Source organism: Scomber scombrus, chromosome 2, assembly GCF_963691925.1.
Source record: "Scomber scombrus chromosome 2, fScoSco1.1, whole genome shotgun sequence".
Taxonomy (NCBI): domain Eukaryota; kingdom Metazoa; phylum Chordata; class Actinopteri; order Scombriformes; family Scombridae; genus Scomber; species Scomber scombrus.
The window spans coordinates 22,053,986-22,074,281 of NC_084971.1; the positions used below are offsets into that span (position 1 = coordinate 22,053,986).

At 40.8% G+C, this 20,296-nt stretch overlaps 2 protein-coding genes across 2 annotated transcripts in view; both read left to right on the forward strand.

Moving 5' to 3' along the window:
• The window catches only part of ndufb6 (NADH:ubiquinone oxidoreductase subunit B), a 334,342-nt gene that overhangs the window by 263,213 nt on the left and 50,833 nt on the right, over positions 1–20,296 (forward strand). The window lies entirely within an intron of this gene.
• The window catches only part of gstcd (glutathione S-transferase, C-terminal domain containing), a 49,254-nt gene that overhangs the window by 19,426 nt on the left and 9,532 nt on the right, over positions 1–20,296 (forward strand). The window contains exons 6-9 of the mRNA XM_062431462.1: positions 9,913–10,028; positions 10,367–10,411; positions 10,634–10,762; positions 18,964–19,097. Coding sequence (XP_062287446.1) covers positions 9,913–10,028; positions 10,367–10,411; positions 10,634–10,762; positions 18,964–19,097 — 424 coding nt within the window. The remainder of the gene's footprint in view (positions 1–9,912; positions 10,029–10,366; positions 10,412–10,633; positions 10,763–18,963; positions 19,098–20,296) is intronic.

Sequence of the window (20,296 nt, forward strand, 5' to 3'; positions counted from 1 at the left end):
AAATGTGTCACAAGCAAATCTTATGCTTCCTTGTGAATATGGTTCACCAATGTGTCAGCTCGTGAGTAGCATCAGGTCATTTGTTTCTTACCTTAGCTGAACCATGAATACCCCAGTGAGGATCAGTGCAGTCCATACTTTCAGAACAACCACAACAATTTTTTTCCTCTGCCCATGGCAAACACAACTTCACTGACAAGACAGATCGATTCCAAAATCCCTGAGTTTTAAAGCAGAGGCTTGTTGATGTGTTTGTTATGTCCACTTCAAACAGTGCAGTGAACAGCACTAAGGAGACATGCTGCGAGACAACATTTAGCATATACAGTGTTCACTGTCCAAAAACATTTTCTACGAATAGTCTCCAGTTGAGTTTTTATAGCCCTACTACCAACATTTTTCACAACAAACACTCTTTGATTAGAAAAGAAAAGTTCTGTTGTTGTAATAAATGTATGAAGAGTTGGAAAGGCGTTTGCTTATTGGGAAAGGTCGTGCTTGTTGTTGGTTGTTTTGACAAGACAAGGCAAAATAATTTCTGGTGACTTATGGTCTTTACAAATCAGTATTAGACACATTGGCATGCTAAGATACTGGCTTATAGGTTACTAACAGGGCCATTATTCCCTGGGAAGATTCATAATACATAATAATACATACTGTAATTTTGTACTATAGAGAAAGTATGAAAAGTTGAGACTTTAGTCTTAAATTCATAAGCAGTTGTTAATTTCTAGAAGAATTGTCTGAAATGCTCCATTTAAACGTTGGTAAATATGAATTAATTATCATTTTATTATTGGAAACAGTTTTCAGTAGAAGTACTGTTGTATGCTTTTAGACCATTTTCACATTTTTACTTTTTCAGTTGACCTGCTATGCTCTTCAGCTTACATCTAAATGGAGTGTGTATTAATTGAAATCCTGTACTCAATACCAAATTACATGGTTCATTCCAGGAATATTAGGAGTTATATATCAGGTCCTTATTAGGAAATAACAGGAGACAGTGGGATTTGGAAAATAAAGTGTTTGCTTAGGTTTGTTAGCATTAAGGTGTGAAACTAATGATTATGAAACATAAATACAATCTTTTGATTGACAGCCAAAAAAACCCAAATGGATTAAACTGACACGAAAAAGAAGAAAATATAGAGTTTGAGAAGTGTTGACCATCAAATATGTGGAATTTTCAAACACTTCTATGATGAACTGAAAACTGATGTCTCAGTTTGGTAGTATGTCCATTTTGAACCAAACAGTGCAGAAAAATTCAGTATGTGCTGTGACCTGTACGAGCGACCATGGGAGTCCCATAATTATGCAGACCTCTTCCCTACAGCTACGTCTGGTCATGTTTTGACAGACATTCCAAAGCTGTTGAAGGATGTGCAGTGAGAAGTTTTTTCCTCCTCTGTTTGTCTTCATTACCTTTCATTTTTCTTGTCATCACAGTCTTACGCAAATACATTGAAAAATGTCAGTGGCGGCTGCTGTGAAAGCACACTTTTATTTTTTGCTGACATCTTGTCAACATTTGAAGCTTTCAGTATTGTGAATTTTTTTTTCGGCTTCAAGCCGACTCGACAAGATTATATTTAGTTACTGCTCAGTGGCTACATTGCCTCAAACCTTTTTAAAAACGTCACAGCACAATTGCAATAATGATGTGTGTTGTTTCAACTTTCAGGATTGTTTCCCAGAATATTTACACTGCCAGAAAAGTATTGTGGAATGCTTTCCTGTTAGCTATTACCATCATATCTGCAAAGATGTGCTAAAGTTTATTTCCTCTCTTTTTGGTCCATAGATTTCTGTAATGAAGAACATAGTCAAATGCAAGCTGTTGCAATGCATATTTTTGAAAGTGCCAACAAGGCATTTCAAATTTCAAATAATGGGGAAGACATTACAAGTTGTCTGCAGTTGTCTTTGCCAAAGTAAAAGTAAGTGAGCCAGTTTAGAAATGTTGTCCTTTCATGAAAACATAGGTTACTGCCAAAACCTTGTCAGATAAAAAAGAAAAAATATTGGAGGTGCCTTTAACTCTATGTGGAACTGTGATAAATCATTTTAGGTCCTTCTACAGAAAATAATGTCATGCAAAGCAAATCCAGCACTGATTTAGAACAGATTTTAATTTGTTGGCTTATATTTCAAGTAATGGCTCCTAGTTTGCATTCTCTTCCAATTTCCCTCTGTTGATACTTTTCACATCTCCATGAGCAGCAGTTCCTTTTGCACATGTCAATAAACTACGCTGCAATAACAGAAACCTTTCCCAAAGATTCAGTTTGTGTTGTGAAAGAAGTCTGCTTGGCTCATTCTGTGTTGTTTTAAAGATATTAAAAGACAATGTTGAGAAACTGTTGAAATTAAAAAAGACTGTCTTGAATGTGTACTGGCTGGATATAGAAAGTGTTTAATCAGAGTTTTTTGTAAAATGTTTCCCAAGCACAAAACCTTTCAATTTGATGTAAAAGTGCAGCCATATAATAACCTCTTGGGTTTAAAGACTTTGCAGATTTTAATAACTTGTAAAGCTACATGTACATTGTAAAGCTTTAATTAAGTTTTTGAAAAAGTGGATATGTGATGTATTTGTGATAATGTGATCATTTATTCCAAATGTAAAGACTATCAAGGGGATTATTTAAGGGAGAAATCTGGATTTTAAGAGGCCATTTCCCCCTTTTCTAAGCCAGTGCTGTGATATGTGCCATGGTGTTTAGCCTGCAGCTTTCCTTTCGTACGCATTTGTCAAAATCTCAGTAATCCATTTTACCTTTGTTATTGAGCTCTAGGCATTTTGTTTATTGGCTGCTCAGGAGCACCTCTATAAGAGCGGCGCTGTTTATTTTGGTTGGTCAGTTTGCTCCTGCAGAACCTTTTTGTACAATTCACAGCACTTAAGGGACCAACAGTTTGCACTCTTCCTGTCACATAAGGGAAATTAATATAATAGCAAAGTCCCTTTCCCCAGGTAGTTTAACACATTCACATACCTGGCCACATTCTATTAATTATTTTATTCAGCAACAACAACACTGTGCTGCTGTTGCATTTAAGTGTGAACGGGTCAAGTTTTAAAGTAAGTGTGCTTCCAACACCACCCTTCTTTCTGAGCAGCTGCCAAGACAAGACATCAATATTGCTCCTCAGAAGAACCAAGACAGCAAACCTGAGGCACTGGTACATTCATGTCTGCTTGAGCAGGACTTACATAGGCATTCACTCATTAACAACATGATATGATCATAGAAGCTGCAAAATTCAGGCTGAGAAGATAATGTTCCACCTCACCTTCCTGTGTCTATTTCACTTAACTACACTACTTATATGGACAGACATATCTAGAGTGCTTGCATGACCCAACATGCGCACATGCTGCATCATTGCGTTTATACTAACATGTACACTTATAGGTATGAAACAGAATGCAAAGGTTTGTTCTATGAAGAGCTACTCAATCTCGCTCTCTTCCATGGCAATTTGCAAGTCTCTGTTCCCACCAGTGACTCTTTCCAGAGTTTGTTCTTGATTTATTGACCTGCACTTTTGCCAGTTTTTTTTTTTTTATTAAATTGCCTGTGAGGTTTGAAAAAAATGAGCTTATAAAAAAATCATTAAAGCTGTCCTCCTCCTTTTAAAAAGTTTAAACATCTCCACTTGAAAGCATAAACCAGTGTCTTTTATTGACTGTTTATTGTCTAATAAATGACTTGTCTTAGCTATGGAGTGTTACAATTATTTATTATTGTAATATTTAAAGAGCAGCTGTCCAAAACAATTTTCTATTGGTATACTTTAAGCAGTATAACAATATTAAACCAAAATCCAGTTAATGATGATCACAAAATGACTCCCCAGTTTGCAACACCTGTTCTTAAGGCTACAACTAACAATTGTTTTGTGTGATTGTTGTGTTGTGTGAGTGATTAATATGTTGATTGTTTTCCTGATTAATCGATTGAGTTGTTTGGTCCATGAAATGTCAGAAAATGAAGAAAAATGTTGATCACTGTTTCCCACAACATTTCAGGATCCCCTCCACTCAAAAATGTGTTTTTCATTTTGTTCCTACAATTGAATGTTTGAGCTTCACTGTGCCGAATGATTTGAAGAAAGGAGACCTCTTATGTCCAGCAGTTAAACTTATGAAATGAAATATATCTGCATATTAATGGTTGCTAAAATTTTTAATGAGGCAGAAGGAGTAGATGCCATTTTAAGGATTTTAACAGTTATTATCCTTTTTGTGGAATAAAAATATATCAGATACACATTATTGTTCCATACAGAGTATTTTTTTACATGTCTGGAGGGGATTTTGAAATGAAAGAGCATAAATTAATACATTAATAAAAGCAAATTACCCAATAATATGAGTTACGTACTGTAAAATATTTCTTTTCAGTCACATGCTCATGAGTTCCTAGAAGCAGTCGGACACTAAAGAATTTCTCTGACTGGTAACATTAGCATTTTTAAGACTGACTTCTCAGTCTCGCCATCTTCTAACATGACATCGTGTGACATCGTTTTCTTGGTTGTTGACAGACGACACTGTCTGGGTCATTTCTGTGGTAAAGATGTCTGGAGACACATTCCACCCGTAAGGAATATATTTCCTCAGTGGCAGCAAAACACGTAACATGAGCCAGCAGCTCCTATAGGTTGTACTGGGCTTACTGTATACTTTTGGGGCTGAGTAACAAACAAATAATATGTAGTGCAACGCTCTCTTAAATTAACAGGCTCAGTCTATAACACAAAGCTGGTACTTGCTCTGTTTTACGACAACATGTATAGGAAATGCATAATACAAACCCTAATATAATTTCCACAAAATAAAATTTTCCTATGCAGGTATATATAGCTAATATATCAATAACTAGCAATCATTTTTCTAAATAAACATAAAATCACACTGATTCAAATCAAAAGATTTAAGTCATAATTTAAAAATAACATAATCTAAACTGGAATCTTCAACCAGCCTTTCTTATGTTTGCTCTTTAAACCAGCATGTCCGCAGAGAGATGGTAGCTGTCGGATCCTGCAGAGCCCAAACAGAGGCCCCCTGTGCCTCAGCGGTGTGTTTACATTCTAATCTGTGTGATGGACCTGCTTGATAAGTCCCTGGGCAGTTCTGCAGCATCAGGAGAAAAAGGAGGAGATCAGGGCTCACTGCCAGCAGCAGCAGTGGTAGCCACCTTTTTGCAGTAGAGGACACACTGGCTAATGGATCCTCAGTCTCCCTCGATTACGCAGTCACATGTTTTCTCCTCACTGAGCATGGAAATATGTCAAGGCAGAGTCAATCTGCTAGAAAAGCAGAAAACTCGTTTCTCTGATACCAAAAAAATGTGGCTCTGTCATTTCTCTTTTTGTCAGTAGTTATTCAGGTGGATTGTTGTCCCTATACCTCTTCATAAACACAGCAAACATTATTGTATTCTGTATTCTGGCTCACATCAGACTGTGGAAGGAGGTTAATCTGAAAAAAAGCATTTCAGAAGAACACACCTGCGCACCCATCAGATATCAATCAAAGGAATATGTCAGAAGAATATACTTTGAGGTCAAAAAATATATAAGCTTGGACAAGGAAGTAATTACATTTTCAACTGAACAGGCAGGCCAGTATAGAAATAAATGTCTGTCCATTGCAGTCAAATCTAAATATCTACAGAATCCACAGTAAATTGACATACAAACAAAAATATGTGCTTGAATGGTTGTCTTTATGCACACCACACTGCAAAAAGTATGACACATTCGCCTCCTTTTAAAACAAAGCCTCATCTGTCTGATGAGATAATGCCACTTGTTCTCAGTGTTGTTTCCTGATTTCCAGTACTCAGAAATGAGTGCTAGTATCTTCAAGCAAAAACATAAGTACTCTTAACACAAGTATTAAGAAAATGATCAGTCTTGAAAATTGTTGAAATTTTCATTGTAGTTTGGATTGGAAATAAGATCCTTTTTTTTTGCTTTGTGATTCAATAAGGGTAGGCTGATTTTTTTTTTTCTCTGCAAGTGTTCTAATTATTTGTCCAATTAAAACAAAGGATTATATTCCATGATGTCAAGTCGCAGGTTGGAAACTTTGAATTATTACTTTTTATATTCCTTAATTTTGTAACATGGCCTCACACCTAAAGCTTGACTTAGGTGAATTTTCACTCCTTTCATGAACATTTATGCATGTTTATTTGCATTTTCATACATACTTGGTATAATTCTTGATGACAGACAATGCCTCATATACTTTAATTGCTAAAACATTGGAGCTTCTCCACATTCTTGTCCATGCAGTATGATGTGAATAATGACAGAGGAAAGGATTGACTAATGTCCACCTGTCAGCAACTCTTCGTGGTAAGGGATCATTTGAGCCTGGTTGGATGACAGTTGCAGGCAGTTTCTGTCATACTTGTGACTACTGCGTCTGTTTATAAAGTGGCTGAAATACAATAGATGCCGGGATGCAGGTCAAGAAAAAGTGGGGGGGGAATCAGTATGCAGAGTGATCTCACTCCTTTTGAGCTCTCTGTGAATTACAGGGTCTGTGATTGTTTTTGTCTCTTGTCTCTGGTTACCATGTCAAAACCATTCTGCTATATTTTAGTCACTAAGCGTCATCCAGATCCCCTGATTGTATTCACTGTCATTTAGGTTAATAGTAGGTGTCACATCACATATTTTTCTTATACTGGTTTCATGTTGTCATGTAATGACTTAGTTTGTTAAATCGGGTGACCATCCTTCAATCAAAAAAGGCTAAACTGAAGCCCTTTACTAATAAATATCCTTACCGCTGTATAATTCAGGGACTGTGACAGAGAGAAATTAAAGCTGCATTCAATTTATTTCATACTTTAACAGCGGTGACAGGGTTACCTGCAGAGGGTCACAGACAGACTGTGCACCAGGTCTGTTGATTGGTTTGTTTCAGTATTGTGTCAGTCGTCTGTAGCGGTCAGGGTTATGGTGGCAATAGAGTAGCTGTGCTGCTAAAAGGGGGAATAACTGTGAATTTCTAATAAATGTTGACATTGAAAATACAAAAATCTCATTATAGGACATAATCCATGTTTTCACAGAATCATCCAATATCAACACTGTCTGGTGAGGGGGTTGCAGTTAAACCCGGGTGGCTCAATACTGAGATCCTCCTGAAAGACAAACTATGTCTTCCTGAGGAGAGATTCTCTCCTGCTTGTCAGATCTGGGTGACTGGCTCGGTAAATGAGTGCATTGCTCATTAGGAAAAGGTCAGGTGGGATTGCAAATAAAGAAATACTTTTTTTTTTTATTTTTTATTTTTTTTTAATCACAGTAGTCTGGCAATAAATACATCTCATACAGACATATCACAATTTGGTTGCCAGAATCAATAGAACCTATCTTTAAGTGATTAAAAAAGTATGACATACCCAAGAATTTTCTAAGAAGTCAATACTTGTTTTCAATTTAGTATGTTATTCAAGAAAATACTAATACCATCTGCTGGTACTATACTCATACTGAACATTAATTTCAACAATAAGCCAGTAAAAATCAGCATGTTAATAAAGTGTTAAATATACAACAGCCACTCCAGCTGCCCACATTTTTTAGCTGTGTTATGACAGGAAGAGAAGACTATATTATACCTGATGTGAGGTTGCAGGTTGAAAGAGAAATTCTCTGTGTGGATTTATGTTGCCAGTTGTTGTAATAATGATTGCAGTTGCAGAAAAGTTGTAAAAGTTATCACCATTTGTATATATTTAATTGAAATATTGATTTTTTCCCTCCTTTTGCCAGCTACACTGATACATTTTCTTGTTTCTTTAAAAAAAAAAAAAGTTAAATCATTTATTTTTCTCTCTTTCTTCTATAAGAAGCTTAATTATGTGCTAGGAAGATGCACTTGCTTCATTACTACCTTAATGACTACAATGACTTTGTCTTGTAGGGTAACCATTCAAAATTAAAGAAAGAATCAAAATAATTATAAAACTGTCCGTTATTTGTATTACAGCTGTAGGAACATGTTCACATTTTGACGCACACTTTTTGATGTTCATGTGAGTGTATCTGACGCAGTTACACCAACTCATGGTATGACCTCTTTCAGTCTTACTCTTTTCCCTAGCACCGTATTAAAACATTTAATTTGAAAACAAAGGGAGCTGTCAGCTGGCATGTAGTTAGCTCTTCTGCTGCCACCCACTCAGTCCCACGTAGCTTCTGGGTTTGAGCTTAACCTGTGTTTTGACCGTTCATCAAACAAAGTCTTCTTTGAGTAGAAGTGCTGAAAGTCAATTGCACACACATACTGTGAAATCAAATTTATAGACTTTTTTAATTTAAGGAATATACACCTTTTGTTTTAGTCTTGTTATACGTTTTGTAATTGACCTCAGTCCCTTTTCGCACGTACAGTATTATGTTACAGTGTTATATGGTATTATGTTGTACGTTAAGGACGTGCAAGAGAGATATGTGCACTTCTGTGTGACCGCTCATGCATGCTTGCCTATGATGCATGAAAGGGGATTTTCACCAGCACACTCACAACTAATGAAAGCTTGCAGTGGTGGTTGGGGAATCAGGATATTTAGCAGAATATCCTAAGATTCAGGGTTTTTCCTAGATTCTGTTTTAGGACAAAACATTATTTTCTTAAAGTTTTTTTGTATCTTGCACATCAAAAGTTTAAATATTACATGGATATTCTACATGGTTACTTTGCGAGCTCATTAATTGTATCCACACTTGGCCACATCTTAGTCCACCCTTTCTATGTCTGTGTGCTTGATATATTTTTCTCACTCTACAATCAAATTTTGCAATTAAATTCTAAATGTGTTAGAGATAGATCAAAAGACCTCTATAGCCAGACCTCTGTAGAGCTGTGGATGCATAGAAGTGCCTGCACCCGTGTGAATTACTCATTCTCAGTTCCCTCCCACTGTTTTTCTGTATTTAAATTCATCCCTCACTTTTCGTTATTGTGCTTTCCCTACAACTGGGGTTAGCTTAATAGCAGCCAGTATGAGAGGCTGAATAATGTCACTGTGAAATTTCCCATTTGTGTCGCTGGAATGAAAGGTCTCCTTTACCATCTCTCCTCCCATGTCATCATACACAAAGCAGCATGAGCAGAAAAGTGCAGGAATAATATTTTTATGATATTCCCGTTGTGTGGATATGAGGGTGTGACTCGGGTAAATGAAACACACATCACTCTAGGTTTATGGACCAGAGATGGCACCGGCACAGCGCGTCAACGGCTCACTGACGATGTGGCGTGCTAGAACACAGGAGAGGAAGATGCAGGGGGCTGAAATGTGCTTTGAGTTAATGGGGTACATACTGCTCACACAGCAGCCGAAAAGTTCTGCTGCAAACAAGAAGGACACTCGATTTTGGCTCCGAGGCTTGCTTTTGATGATGTTGAAAGATTGTTTGTGCTCCCTAGTTGGCAATTGGCTGGAAACATGCTGATGAGAGAGTGGAGCCCTTTTCATCTGTGTGCTATAACCATTACCTGAAATGGCTGGTTGTAAATCAAAATTTGAGCAGTTGAGGAGGGGGGGCCTGTTTACTCACTGTCAGCAGTAGAAAGAAAGGCATTAGAGTAATGAAAAATGTGTAGTGTGATTTTTATTTTTTTTTATGAGATATTCTACCATCTTTTAGTTGTTAAAAGTTTAGTTTATTGTAATGTGTCTTAATGTTGACTGAGACCAACCAAGCTACAAAATAAGCTTTTATAAGCATTAAAAAAAAATCCATTTTTGTTTAATAGCTTTCCTCTCTGGCAGAGATGTTGCTTTTTCATGTTAATTGCCTTTAAAAACCTTTTGCTTTCCACTTTTCTACTCAGATGCATTGAGAACCTGTGCTCTTTTGCAGGGAAAATGTCAAATATCCGTGCAGTCAGGAAAAGGCAACAGCTGAATAACTTGGTTGCCATGGTTACAGAGCTAGCCAGGCCAGGATACACCGTTGTGGATTTCTGCAGTGGAAGCGTAAGTGTATTCATCCATCAATCCAGCTATGCATGTATATTTATCACTCCACCTGACCATGACCACATTAGACTGCTGCTCCATTAGCAGTCAGCTGAAAAGAACTGCTTCTCGTACTCTTTAATATTTTTCATTTCTCTTTAAATGCCTTTTGTTTTTGGACAGACTGGTAATTACACTTACGAAAATGTTCGCTCAGAGCAGGAGCGCAGCATGGCCATAGGGTCAATACTCAGCTGGGAAGGGCAGCACTAATCATAGCTCTATTGACCCCCTCCTTCTTGTGTGCTGTGTTCCTGTTGTGAATTATCATTTTATTTCTTTGTGCCGTCTCTCAGGGCCACGTAGGGATCGTTCTGGCTCACACTCTTCCAGATTGTCAGGTAATGCATGTGTAATTGTACATATGTGACATATAGATATTACATTCTAAGACATAAGTGAAAGATTTATCTGATAAAATAATAAATATGTTAGCTGATAACAACAAATTAATACTATTAATAATTGTTTATGCACATGATGCTCCATATAAAGTTTGTAATTACTTGTTCTAGGTCATCTGAAGAAGTAGCAAGTAGTAGTAGTTTTCTTTTTCTTTTCAGGTTATTCTCATAGAAAACAAAGAAGAGTCTTTGGTCAGAGCCCAGAGTCGCAGTGCCGAGCTCGGTCTGAAAAACATTGGCTTCATTCAGGCCAATTTGGACTATTTCACTGGACCGTTTCACATTGGGGTGAGCAGAGCAAGCAACACTATACAAAAACATCATAATGATAATACATTTAAAAGAAATTGGCATTCACTGTGACTTTGCACCAGTTTTGTCTCCATTTGCTGTTTAATGATCCATAGATTATGCAAATGATATGGCAGCTATTCCATCTATTTGATGCAACTAGTAAAAACAATATGATTTGTGAACAATAAAAACTTAAATCTTTGTGTCAAATGCCAATCTTTAAAACTATTTTAAAAATCCCTACAATATGTGCAAAAATCACTAAAATTAAACTACAGCCAGTTTTTAAAATAATAAAACCATTTTACCCATCAATTACAACATTATCTCTACATTATAAATAATATGATATAGTCCCCTCCCTGTAGCTCCCTGAGCTACTACCTTATCGTGGTGGAGGGGTTTGAGTGTCCCAATGACCCCAGGAGCTCCGTTGTCGGGGGCTTTATGCCCCTGGTAGGGTCACCCAAGGCAAACAGGTCCGGGGGGAGGGACCAGACAAAGCGTAGCTCACAAACACCCCTTATGATGATTAATTTAAATGGAACCTCGTTTCCCCTGCCCGGACGCGGGTCACCGGGGCCCCCCCCTGGAGCCAGGCCTGGGGAGGGGGCTCGATGGCGAGCGCCTGGTGGCCGGGCCTGCACCCATGGGGCCCGGCCGGGCACAGCCCGAAGAGGCAACGTGGGACCCCCTTCCCGTGGGCTCACCACCCGTAGGAGGGGCCAAAGGGGTCGGGTGCAGTGTGAGCTGGGCAGCAGCCGAAGGCGGGGACCTTGGCGGTCCGATCCTCGGCTGCAGAAGCTAGCTCTAGGGACGTGGAATGTCACCTCTCTGGCGGGGAAGGAGCCTGAGCTGGTGCGCGAGGTTGAGAAGTTCCAACTAGACATAGTCGGCCTCACCTCGACGCATAGCAAGGGCTCTGGAACCAGTCTTCTCGAGAGGGGTTGGACTCTCGTCCACTCTGGAGTTGCCATTGGTGAAAGGCGCCGGGCAGGGGTGGCAATACTTATTGCCCCTCGGCTTGGCGCCTGTATGTTGGAGTTTACCCCAGTGGATGAAAGGGTAGCCTCCCTCCGCCTACGGGTGGGGGGACGGATCCTGACTGTTGTTTGTGCCTATGGCCCAAACAGCAGTTCAGAGTATCCACCCTTTCTGGACTCCTTGGAGGGGGTGCTGGAAAGTGCTCCCTCTGGGGATTCCATCATTCTGCTGGGGGACTTCAACGCTCACGTTGGCAGCGACAGTGAGACCTGGAAGGGTGTGATTGGGAGGAACGGCCCCCCCAATCTGAACCCGAGCGGTGTTTTGTTATTGGACTTCTGTGCTCGTCACAGATTGTCCATAACAAACACCATGTTCAAGCATAAGGGTGTCCATATGTGCACTTGGCACCAGGACACCCTAGGCCGCAGTTCGATGATTGACTTTGTAGTCGTGTCGTCGGACTTGCGGCCGCATGTCTTGGACACTCGGGCAAAGAGAGGGGCGGAGCTGTCAACTGATCACCACCTGGTGGTGAGTTGGCTCCGATGGTGGGGGAGGATGCCGGTCAGACCTGGCAGACCTAAACGCATTGTGAGGGTCTGCTGGGAACGTCTGGCAGAGTCTCCTGTCAGAGAGAGCTTCAATTCCCACCTCCGGGAGAACTTTGACCATGTGCCGGGGGAGGCGAGGGACATTGAGTCCGAGTGGGCCATGTTCCGCGCCTCCATTGTCAAGGCGGCCGACCGGTCTTGTGGCCGCAAGGTGGTCGGTGCCTGTCGTGGCGGCAATACCCGAACCCGCTGGTGGACACCGGCGGTGAGGGATGCCGTCACGCTGAAGAAGGAGTCCTATAGGGCCTTTTTGGCCTGTGGGACTCCGGAGGCAGCAGGCAGGTACCGGCAGGCCAAGCGGGGGGCGGCTGCGGCGGTCGCTGAGGCAAAAACCCGGACATGGGAGGAGTTCGGTGAGGCCATGGAGAACGACTTCCGGACGGCTTCGAAGAGGTTCTGGACCACCATCCGGCGTCTCAGGAGGGGGAAGCAGTGCACCGTCAATACTGTGTATGGGGGTGACGGTGCCCTGCTGACCTCGACTCGGGACGTCGTGGATCGGTGGAAGGAATACTTCGAAGACCTCCTCAATCCCACCGACACGCCTTCCGGTAAGGAAGCAGGGCCTGGGGACCCGGGTGTGGGCTCTCCTATCTCTGGGGCTGAGGTCGCCGAGGTGGTCAAGAAGCTCCTCGGTGGCAAGGCCCCGGGGGTGGATGAGATCCGCCCGGAGTTCCTCAAGGCCCTGGATGTTGTGGGGCTGTCATGGTTGACACGACTCTGCAACATCGCGTGGACATCGGGGGCAGTGCCTCTGGATTGGCAAACTGGGGTGGTGGTCCCTCTTTTTAAGAAGGGGGACCGGAGGGTGTGTTCCAACTATAGGGGGATCACACTCCTCAGCCTCCCTGGTAAGGTCTATTCGGGGGTACTGGAGAGGAGGGTCCGTCGGATAGTCGAACCTCGGATTCAGGAGGAGCAATGTGGTTTTCGTCCGGGTCGTGGAACTGTGGACCAGCTCTACACCCTCTGCAGGATCCTTGAGGGTGCATGGGAGTTTGCCCAACCAGTCCACATGTGCTTTGTGGACTTGGAAAAGGCATTCGACCGTGTCCCTCGGGGGGTCCTGTGGGGGGTTCTCCGGGAGTACGGGGTATCGGACCCCCTGATACAGGCCGTCCGTTCCCTGTACAACCGGTGTCAGAGCTTGGTCCGCATAGCTGGTAGTAAGTCGGACTCGTTTCCGGTGGGGGTTGGACTCCGCCAGGGCTGCCCTTTGTCACCGATCCTGTTCATAATTTTTATGGACAGGATTTCTAGGCACAGCCAGGGCGTTGAGGGGTTCCGGTTTGGTGACCTCAGGATTGGGTCACTGCTTTTTGCAGATGATGTGGTCCTGTTGGCTTCATCAGACCGTGACCTCCAACTCTCACTGGATCGGTTCGCCGCCGAGTGTGAAGCGGCCGGGATGAGAATCAGCACCTCCAAATCCGAGTCCATGGTCCTCAGCCGGAAAAGGGTGGAGTGCACCCTTCGGGTCGGGGATGAGATCCTGCCCCAAGTGGAGGAGTTCAAGTACCTCGGGATCTTGTTCACGAGTGAGGGAAGGATGGAGCGGGAGATCGACAGGCGGATCGGTGCGGCGTCTGCAGTAATGCGGGCTCTGCACAGATCCGTCGTGGTGAAGAGAGAGCTGAGCCGAAAGGCGAAGCTCTCGATTTACCAGTCGATCTTCGTTCCTACCCTCACCTATGGTCATGAGCTTTGGGTAGTGACCGAAAGAACGAGATCGCGGGTACAAGCGGCCGAAATGAGCTTCCTCCGTAGGGTGGCTGGGCTCTCCCTTAGAGATAGGGTGAGAAGCTCGGCCATCCGGGAGGAGCTCGGAGTAGACCCGCTGCTCCTCCGCGTTGAGAAGAGCCAGATGAGGTGGCTCGGGCATCTAGTTAGGATGCCTCCCGGACGCCTCCCGGGTGAGGTGTTCAGGGCACGTCCCACCGGTAGGAGACCCCGGGGAAGACCCAGGACACGCTGGAGAGACTATGTCTCTCGGCTGGCCTGGGAACGCCTCGGGATCCCCCGGGAAGAGCTGGACGAAGTGGCTGGGGAGAGGGAAGTCTGGGTTTCCCTGCTTAGGCTGCTGCCCCCGCGACCCGACCCCGGATAAGCGGAAAGAAGATGGATGGATGGATGGATGGATATAGTTACCAAAGTTTGGAAGTATTTTTAGTTTGGGTTTGTACATGCATATGATGCTTTTTGACATTCACACCCCACATGACATTCTGGTTTGGAAGCAATTATGCTAATAATAATAATTAAGTCAATAACTTGGTGCTTCTCGTTCTGATTAATTGAAACCTAGAATTAAACACCTTTTATTAACACTGCATTAACAATGTGTCACTTCCTGCTCTCCCACATTCACAACATTACTGCAAGCTATCTGAGCAGTGTATTTTTGGTTGTAAAATACTTTTACATTTAAGAAAATCAGTTTCCAATATCACATGGAGAGACATTATTTTCCTCATCTTTTTTTACGAAGTGAAAATGCCAACGTGCAATTATTTTTGTCAGAGCAGCTTAAGATAGCCTTTCATTTCCTGGAGTGGGGCATTTAATCAGAACCCCTTTTAGTGCCCTGCACTTCAGTCAGCTAGAGTGTGCCACTGTCCCCTTTCTGATTATTGGACAGCTAAAAGGTAGTTTTACATATACAATGAAGGATAAAGGTAATGTCAGGGTTAAAGTATCTCCTCCATTAAAAATAGGCTATTAATGGCTCACTCATCTTTGTTCTTGTTTACTGTACAAATTTGCTTTCCAAAGATATTGCTGGTTTGCTTTCAAAGAAATACTGCCAAGATCTTAAGATTTTTGCTCTTTTAAAGGTTTAGGACTATTTTTTGGAGAGTGTGATCTTTGGAAAGTGTTTGTAATAAAAGTAAAATGGTTGCCAGGCATTTCATTTTTTATGCTGGCGACTTGTCCATGTCATCTTTTTACTTCTTAATTCATCACATATTCTTCACACTGACATCTCTGCCAAGGCTGAAGTTTTGCCTTTTTGTGTTTGTTGAGCTTAAATATTTGGCTTAGTAAATGTGTTTAATTCTGCTACCTGCTACATTTTACTAGCTTTCACACCATACTTAATGGGGTTAATATAAACTAAAATTCAGCATTGAGTAGCACTCTCCAACAGCAAGTTGAAACCCTTGACAGTCGTATTTAAAACACCCACCTTCATCTACAGCTCTTGACTTCTCGCTAATTACTATCAATTTAGACTAAATAAGTCCTTAACTGTGGTTGTTTATGGACTGTTTGAATCTGGCTGTGTTGCACAAAAACAGGTCCTTGGCATTTTTAAAATGTCTTTTTACCTTCTGTGGAATCACTGAATTCCCAATACATTTTGTATTCCAACAGCATCTTTATTGTCATCACTCTTGATCATTGTCATTATTTATGTGTCTCAGGTCAGTGTTTTACCCCAGACATGGTGGAAAGATCCATCTTCCTGTTGTATGTCACAGCCCAGTTTCAAAAAAGCCAGCTGATCTAGTAGTCGTACTTTAACTCTCTCTGGATAATAGAAATATATATGTACCTGCTGTAATTAGAAATAGCTATTCTTCCAACATCGTCACCCCACTGAGACCCGCTCCACTTTGAGAGAAACAAACAGCACAGATTATTCTTCCCTACATTATGTGGGTGTGTTTTTTTAGCCTAGTTGGCAAGTTTATGCGCATATTTTTTATTTATTTTTATTGAATTTTACACAATACTTGAATGTTAAGTTTTATTTATAAAACAGGCACTTAGATTTGTCTCGTTCTGCATTGCTTGAGGTTTTTAACATTTATGCAACTTCAGTTGTCGCTTTGGCTAAGCTCCTTCCTGCATGACACTGATATTTCTACGTGCATGAGTCACACATTACACTAACTTTAATCCCGTTATGTATAATACATGGTGCCATTTTTAGTCACGTTAATTTAATCAGGCTAATTAAGTTGAGGTGTCCATATTCTTAGTCGGCGTCTGCCCTTCCTGTCTGTAGTGGCATGGCTCAGGTGATAGACTCAGAACTGGCCTTTGCAGGCAGTGTATTTATTTTTTATTCTCTCCAGTCAAATGACATTAAGCCAACAAACCTTGGAGGCAGGAAAAGTTTGAAGTTGATTTAGATTTTATTGGAACCAAGTCCATTATTGGTTTTGCTTGAGGGTCTGATTGTTTGCAATTTATTCTTTTAGTTAACTTTGTTATGTTTGTGAGAAGAAAAATTGACTTGGTGTTATTGCCTTAACCCTTATGTAAAAATGGTTATTGATCAGTTCCAATAAGTCTTTATCAGGTGTAATGCCAAAGCTGAAGTCATTTAAGGATTCCAGTTTTTCTTCTTCTTGGTTCTCTTTTTAAGACTTTGAGTCTACTTATTTCTTGTGAAATGCAGCATTGCATCTACATTTGAGAGGAAAACAACTCTTTGATTCTATGTAATCACATTTACGCTAGTCTGGTTCACACAAATAAACACACTTTTAAATTATTTGTATAAACACAAAATAAGGCACACTCATTTCTAACAATAGTGTTAAAGTTTTTCTGGTATTAAATTCTTGCAGATGATGGACCTGATTTCTTTCCTTGAATTGTCAGATTATATTATTAGTAAACGTATCATTATCAAATCTGTGCAACAAACAAAACTGAACATTTAAAACTCCCAGCACAGCTAAAACAAACCCTGTACAGCTTTTAAAAAAGTAGGATCCATATTGTTGTAGGATTACACCCTTCTCTCAAAAGGGTGTGATGGTGATAAAGTTTAGCACTAGTTAGTTTTATCAGATATGACAGGACAGGAGAGGAGTTTAATTGATTTAATAAGACTGAATAATGTAGCCTCATTTACTTTTTTCTCAAAAACACGGATACAAACTGTTTTTCCGCTCCCGGAAAGACAGATCAATAAAGAACACAGTTTCTATAAATGGCCTTTGGTCCTTTTATTGTTGCTTAGTAATTAATAATCTCTGCTCCCAGTAAAATGTTTCTGCAATAGTAATATTAAGGAGAGCATGTATAAAATAACGTTCCTCTATACAATGGTTTAAACCAGTATTGCATAGATTTGCACCTTCCATTATCCATTTTAAATTCATATCCCAAAGAACAACTGGGATACTTGGACACTGCTTCATATTTTTAGCCATTGATAAAGCAAAGAGGTTTTCTAAATCAAGAATCAGAACAGTATTTATCAAAACATATCAGAATGTGTTTTATTTTATTTGTGTGCATTTCTTTGGCTTGAATGGATGATTGGGGGGTTTAATCAGTATTTACTGCAGCATGGCTAATATACAACATTAAATAGCTGGCTAAGATTGATGGTATAACTGTTAATTATCTTTGCTTTAGATGTGGGGGCTGAGACATCATCCAATCTTTGATAGCAACCCCTGCTCCTTATCAACAGTCTGATGCATACTCTTGAAAGAATATAAGACCTTTTCCTCATGCCATGAATAAATGCAGGATGGAACAATTAGGTGTCAAATACATGCAAGGTCATGCAGGTGATTGATGCTCATTTCCCAATTTTCACTTTTGGTTGTTTTTTCATGTGCAAGCTCCTCTGCAATAACTGGATGTTTAAATGAATGCACATCAATTTGAAGGGGAATAAATAATTCTTTGCTAATGAACGTTCAGAGAGCAAACACTTCATAGCTATATGTGGAGCTCTTCATGAGAAAACCTCTTTCCAACGCACAGACTTTCAAATGGCAGGGTTTTCAGTATTTACCTACTGTGCAGCACACACACACACACGCACACACACAAACTCACACACACCTGACTTTATGAGTGGGTTTAGCCATTTTTAGAGTGTCTGTATCTTTCCTGATCTTTGGAGCTGCAGCCAATCTTGGCTCAGCCCTGTCCTGACAGGATCTCAACTCATGCTATGTGGCACTGCTGTCAAGGCAACATGCAGTTCAGTAATAGACTCTATGACGCCAAGTGACAACTTCTTGGAAGACAAGAACAGAAGCTTGAGATGCCTACTCATGTCGGAAGGCGGTACATTTCAGTGAGCCAGAGTACCTGCTGTCACATCAGACAGTTGATAATGTGTTTGATTTGGACCATTAATAGGGAATCTATTTTGCTAATGTACACTTGAGAGAAAATCATCTATTTTACCACTGTCATTTGCCTTTCAGGAGTCATAATGTATTTTTGCAGATGGACTGGGCAGAAGAGCTGGCTGGAATACAGACAAGCTTTAATACTGGGTCTTTAGTTGCTCTCCGTAATCCAATATATAACCACACCATTACTAATGCACAGCTAGGTGTTCATCTCCACACACTGTTTACCCACTCCGTAGGAATCCTGATGCATTCGTGCCTAAGCACCTAAAATACTAATACATTTTGTGAGCTCTAACTCCCCTGACATGCATCTTTGAGAGCATAGATGTATTTATTAGCAGCAGCCATTATGAAGTAATCAATGGGATTGAGTGCATGCTTGTAGCTTTTGGTCTTGTTGGACCAAAAAGGTTTTCAAGAAAGATTTTAAGTGTGAAGGTAACTCTTTATGTATTTGTTTCCTCATGTTTTGCTTCAGGTTGCCCTCCATGCATGTGGCGTTGCAACAGACATGGTGATGGAGCATTGCATCCAGGCAGGAGCCGCCTTTGTCATCAGCCCTTGTTGCTATGGCTTTGTCCCTAACGCAATCAAGTTCTCCTTCCCTAGGAGGTTTGTTCCTGCTCTATACACCTCAGTCCAGTATCACACCTCTTGGTCTCTGCTTTTTAAAATGTTGTTGCTTTTCTTTTCTTTTCCACTATCCTAGTGTTCTTTTATTGTCTCTTTAGGGCCCTTGCTCTCCATTTTCAGACCCATTTTCTCACTTTCTCTCACACATGCACGCAAGCTATGTTTCTTGTCACTGCTTTTTGTTCACCTCCCGTCTCTTATCATCACCACTGACAATGTGAGCCAGCACTGTCACATTGCCTTCACAACAGGGTCCGCCCCTCACCTTTTCAATCTCAGCGCTATTCTATCAGCAACAGAGAATAGTGCTCTCCATGTAGAGGCTGTCATGGATATAACTGTGCAGAGTGACAGAATAATCCAGTTGTAGTTGCAAACAAGAAATGCTGCTCTTGTTGGAAGCTCTTCTATGAGATTTTGTGTTAAGCAGAATTAACCATTTAGTCTGAATCCTTGTTGATGCAAGCTGAATCCTGTTTGTATAGAAATGGAAGAAGCAGCAGCAGACATGAAAAAGTGAAACAAGAGGGTATACTTTAATGGTGTTGATCTGGTTGCTATAGCAGCACTCTTTTGACTAATGACACTGTAATAGCTTAAGAATCACAAACTCTGGGGTACTGAAAACAAAGACAAGGCTGTTGTGTAGGATGGCTGTTGTGGCAGCTAAGACTGCAATCGCCAGCAAATTAGTCAACTATATAACCACTCATTATGGAAAACTTGTTGTCCATAATGCCACAAGAAATGCTCCAATTTAACACAATTTAGGTTTTATTTTTGTAGTTTTGGCCATCATTCAGTCTGATCTGGTCTGGTCAATCAGACAAATAGTTTATCAGCCAATAGTTTGTAGCCAGATAATCTAAACCACTATTTGGAGGTAAGCTAAATAACAGTAGGTATCTAGTTGTGCAGCAAAACTACAACCACAGTAGGTCGAAGGTGAACCAGGAAGCAATGATCAATATTTATAATAAACATTTTAATTTTGGCCAAATAAGTTTGTCTAACCTGGGCGTTTGTTCAAACCATTTCTGATCATGGTGGCTCTGTCTGACCACGTACCCAGAAGTAAGTTGTAATAAACTGTAATTATATTATAGGCCTTGAACTAATGGTTTTATACTTACTTCATCATGTTAAAATGAAATTAATGTTTGGGAAGATACTCTTTA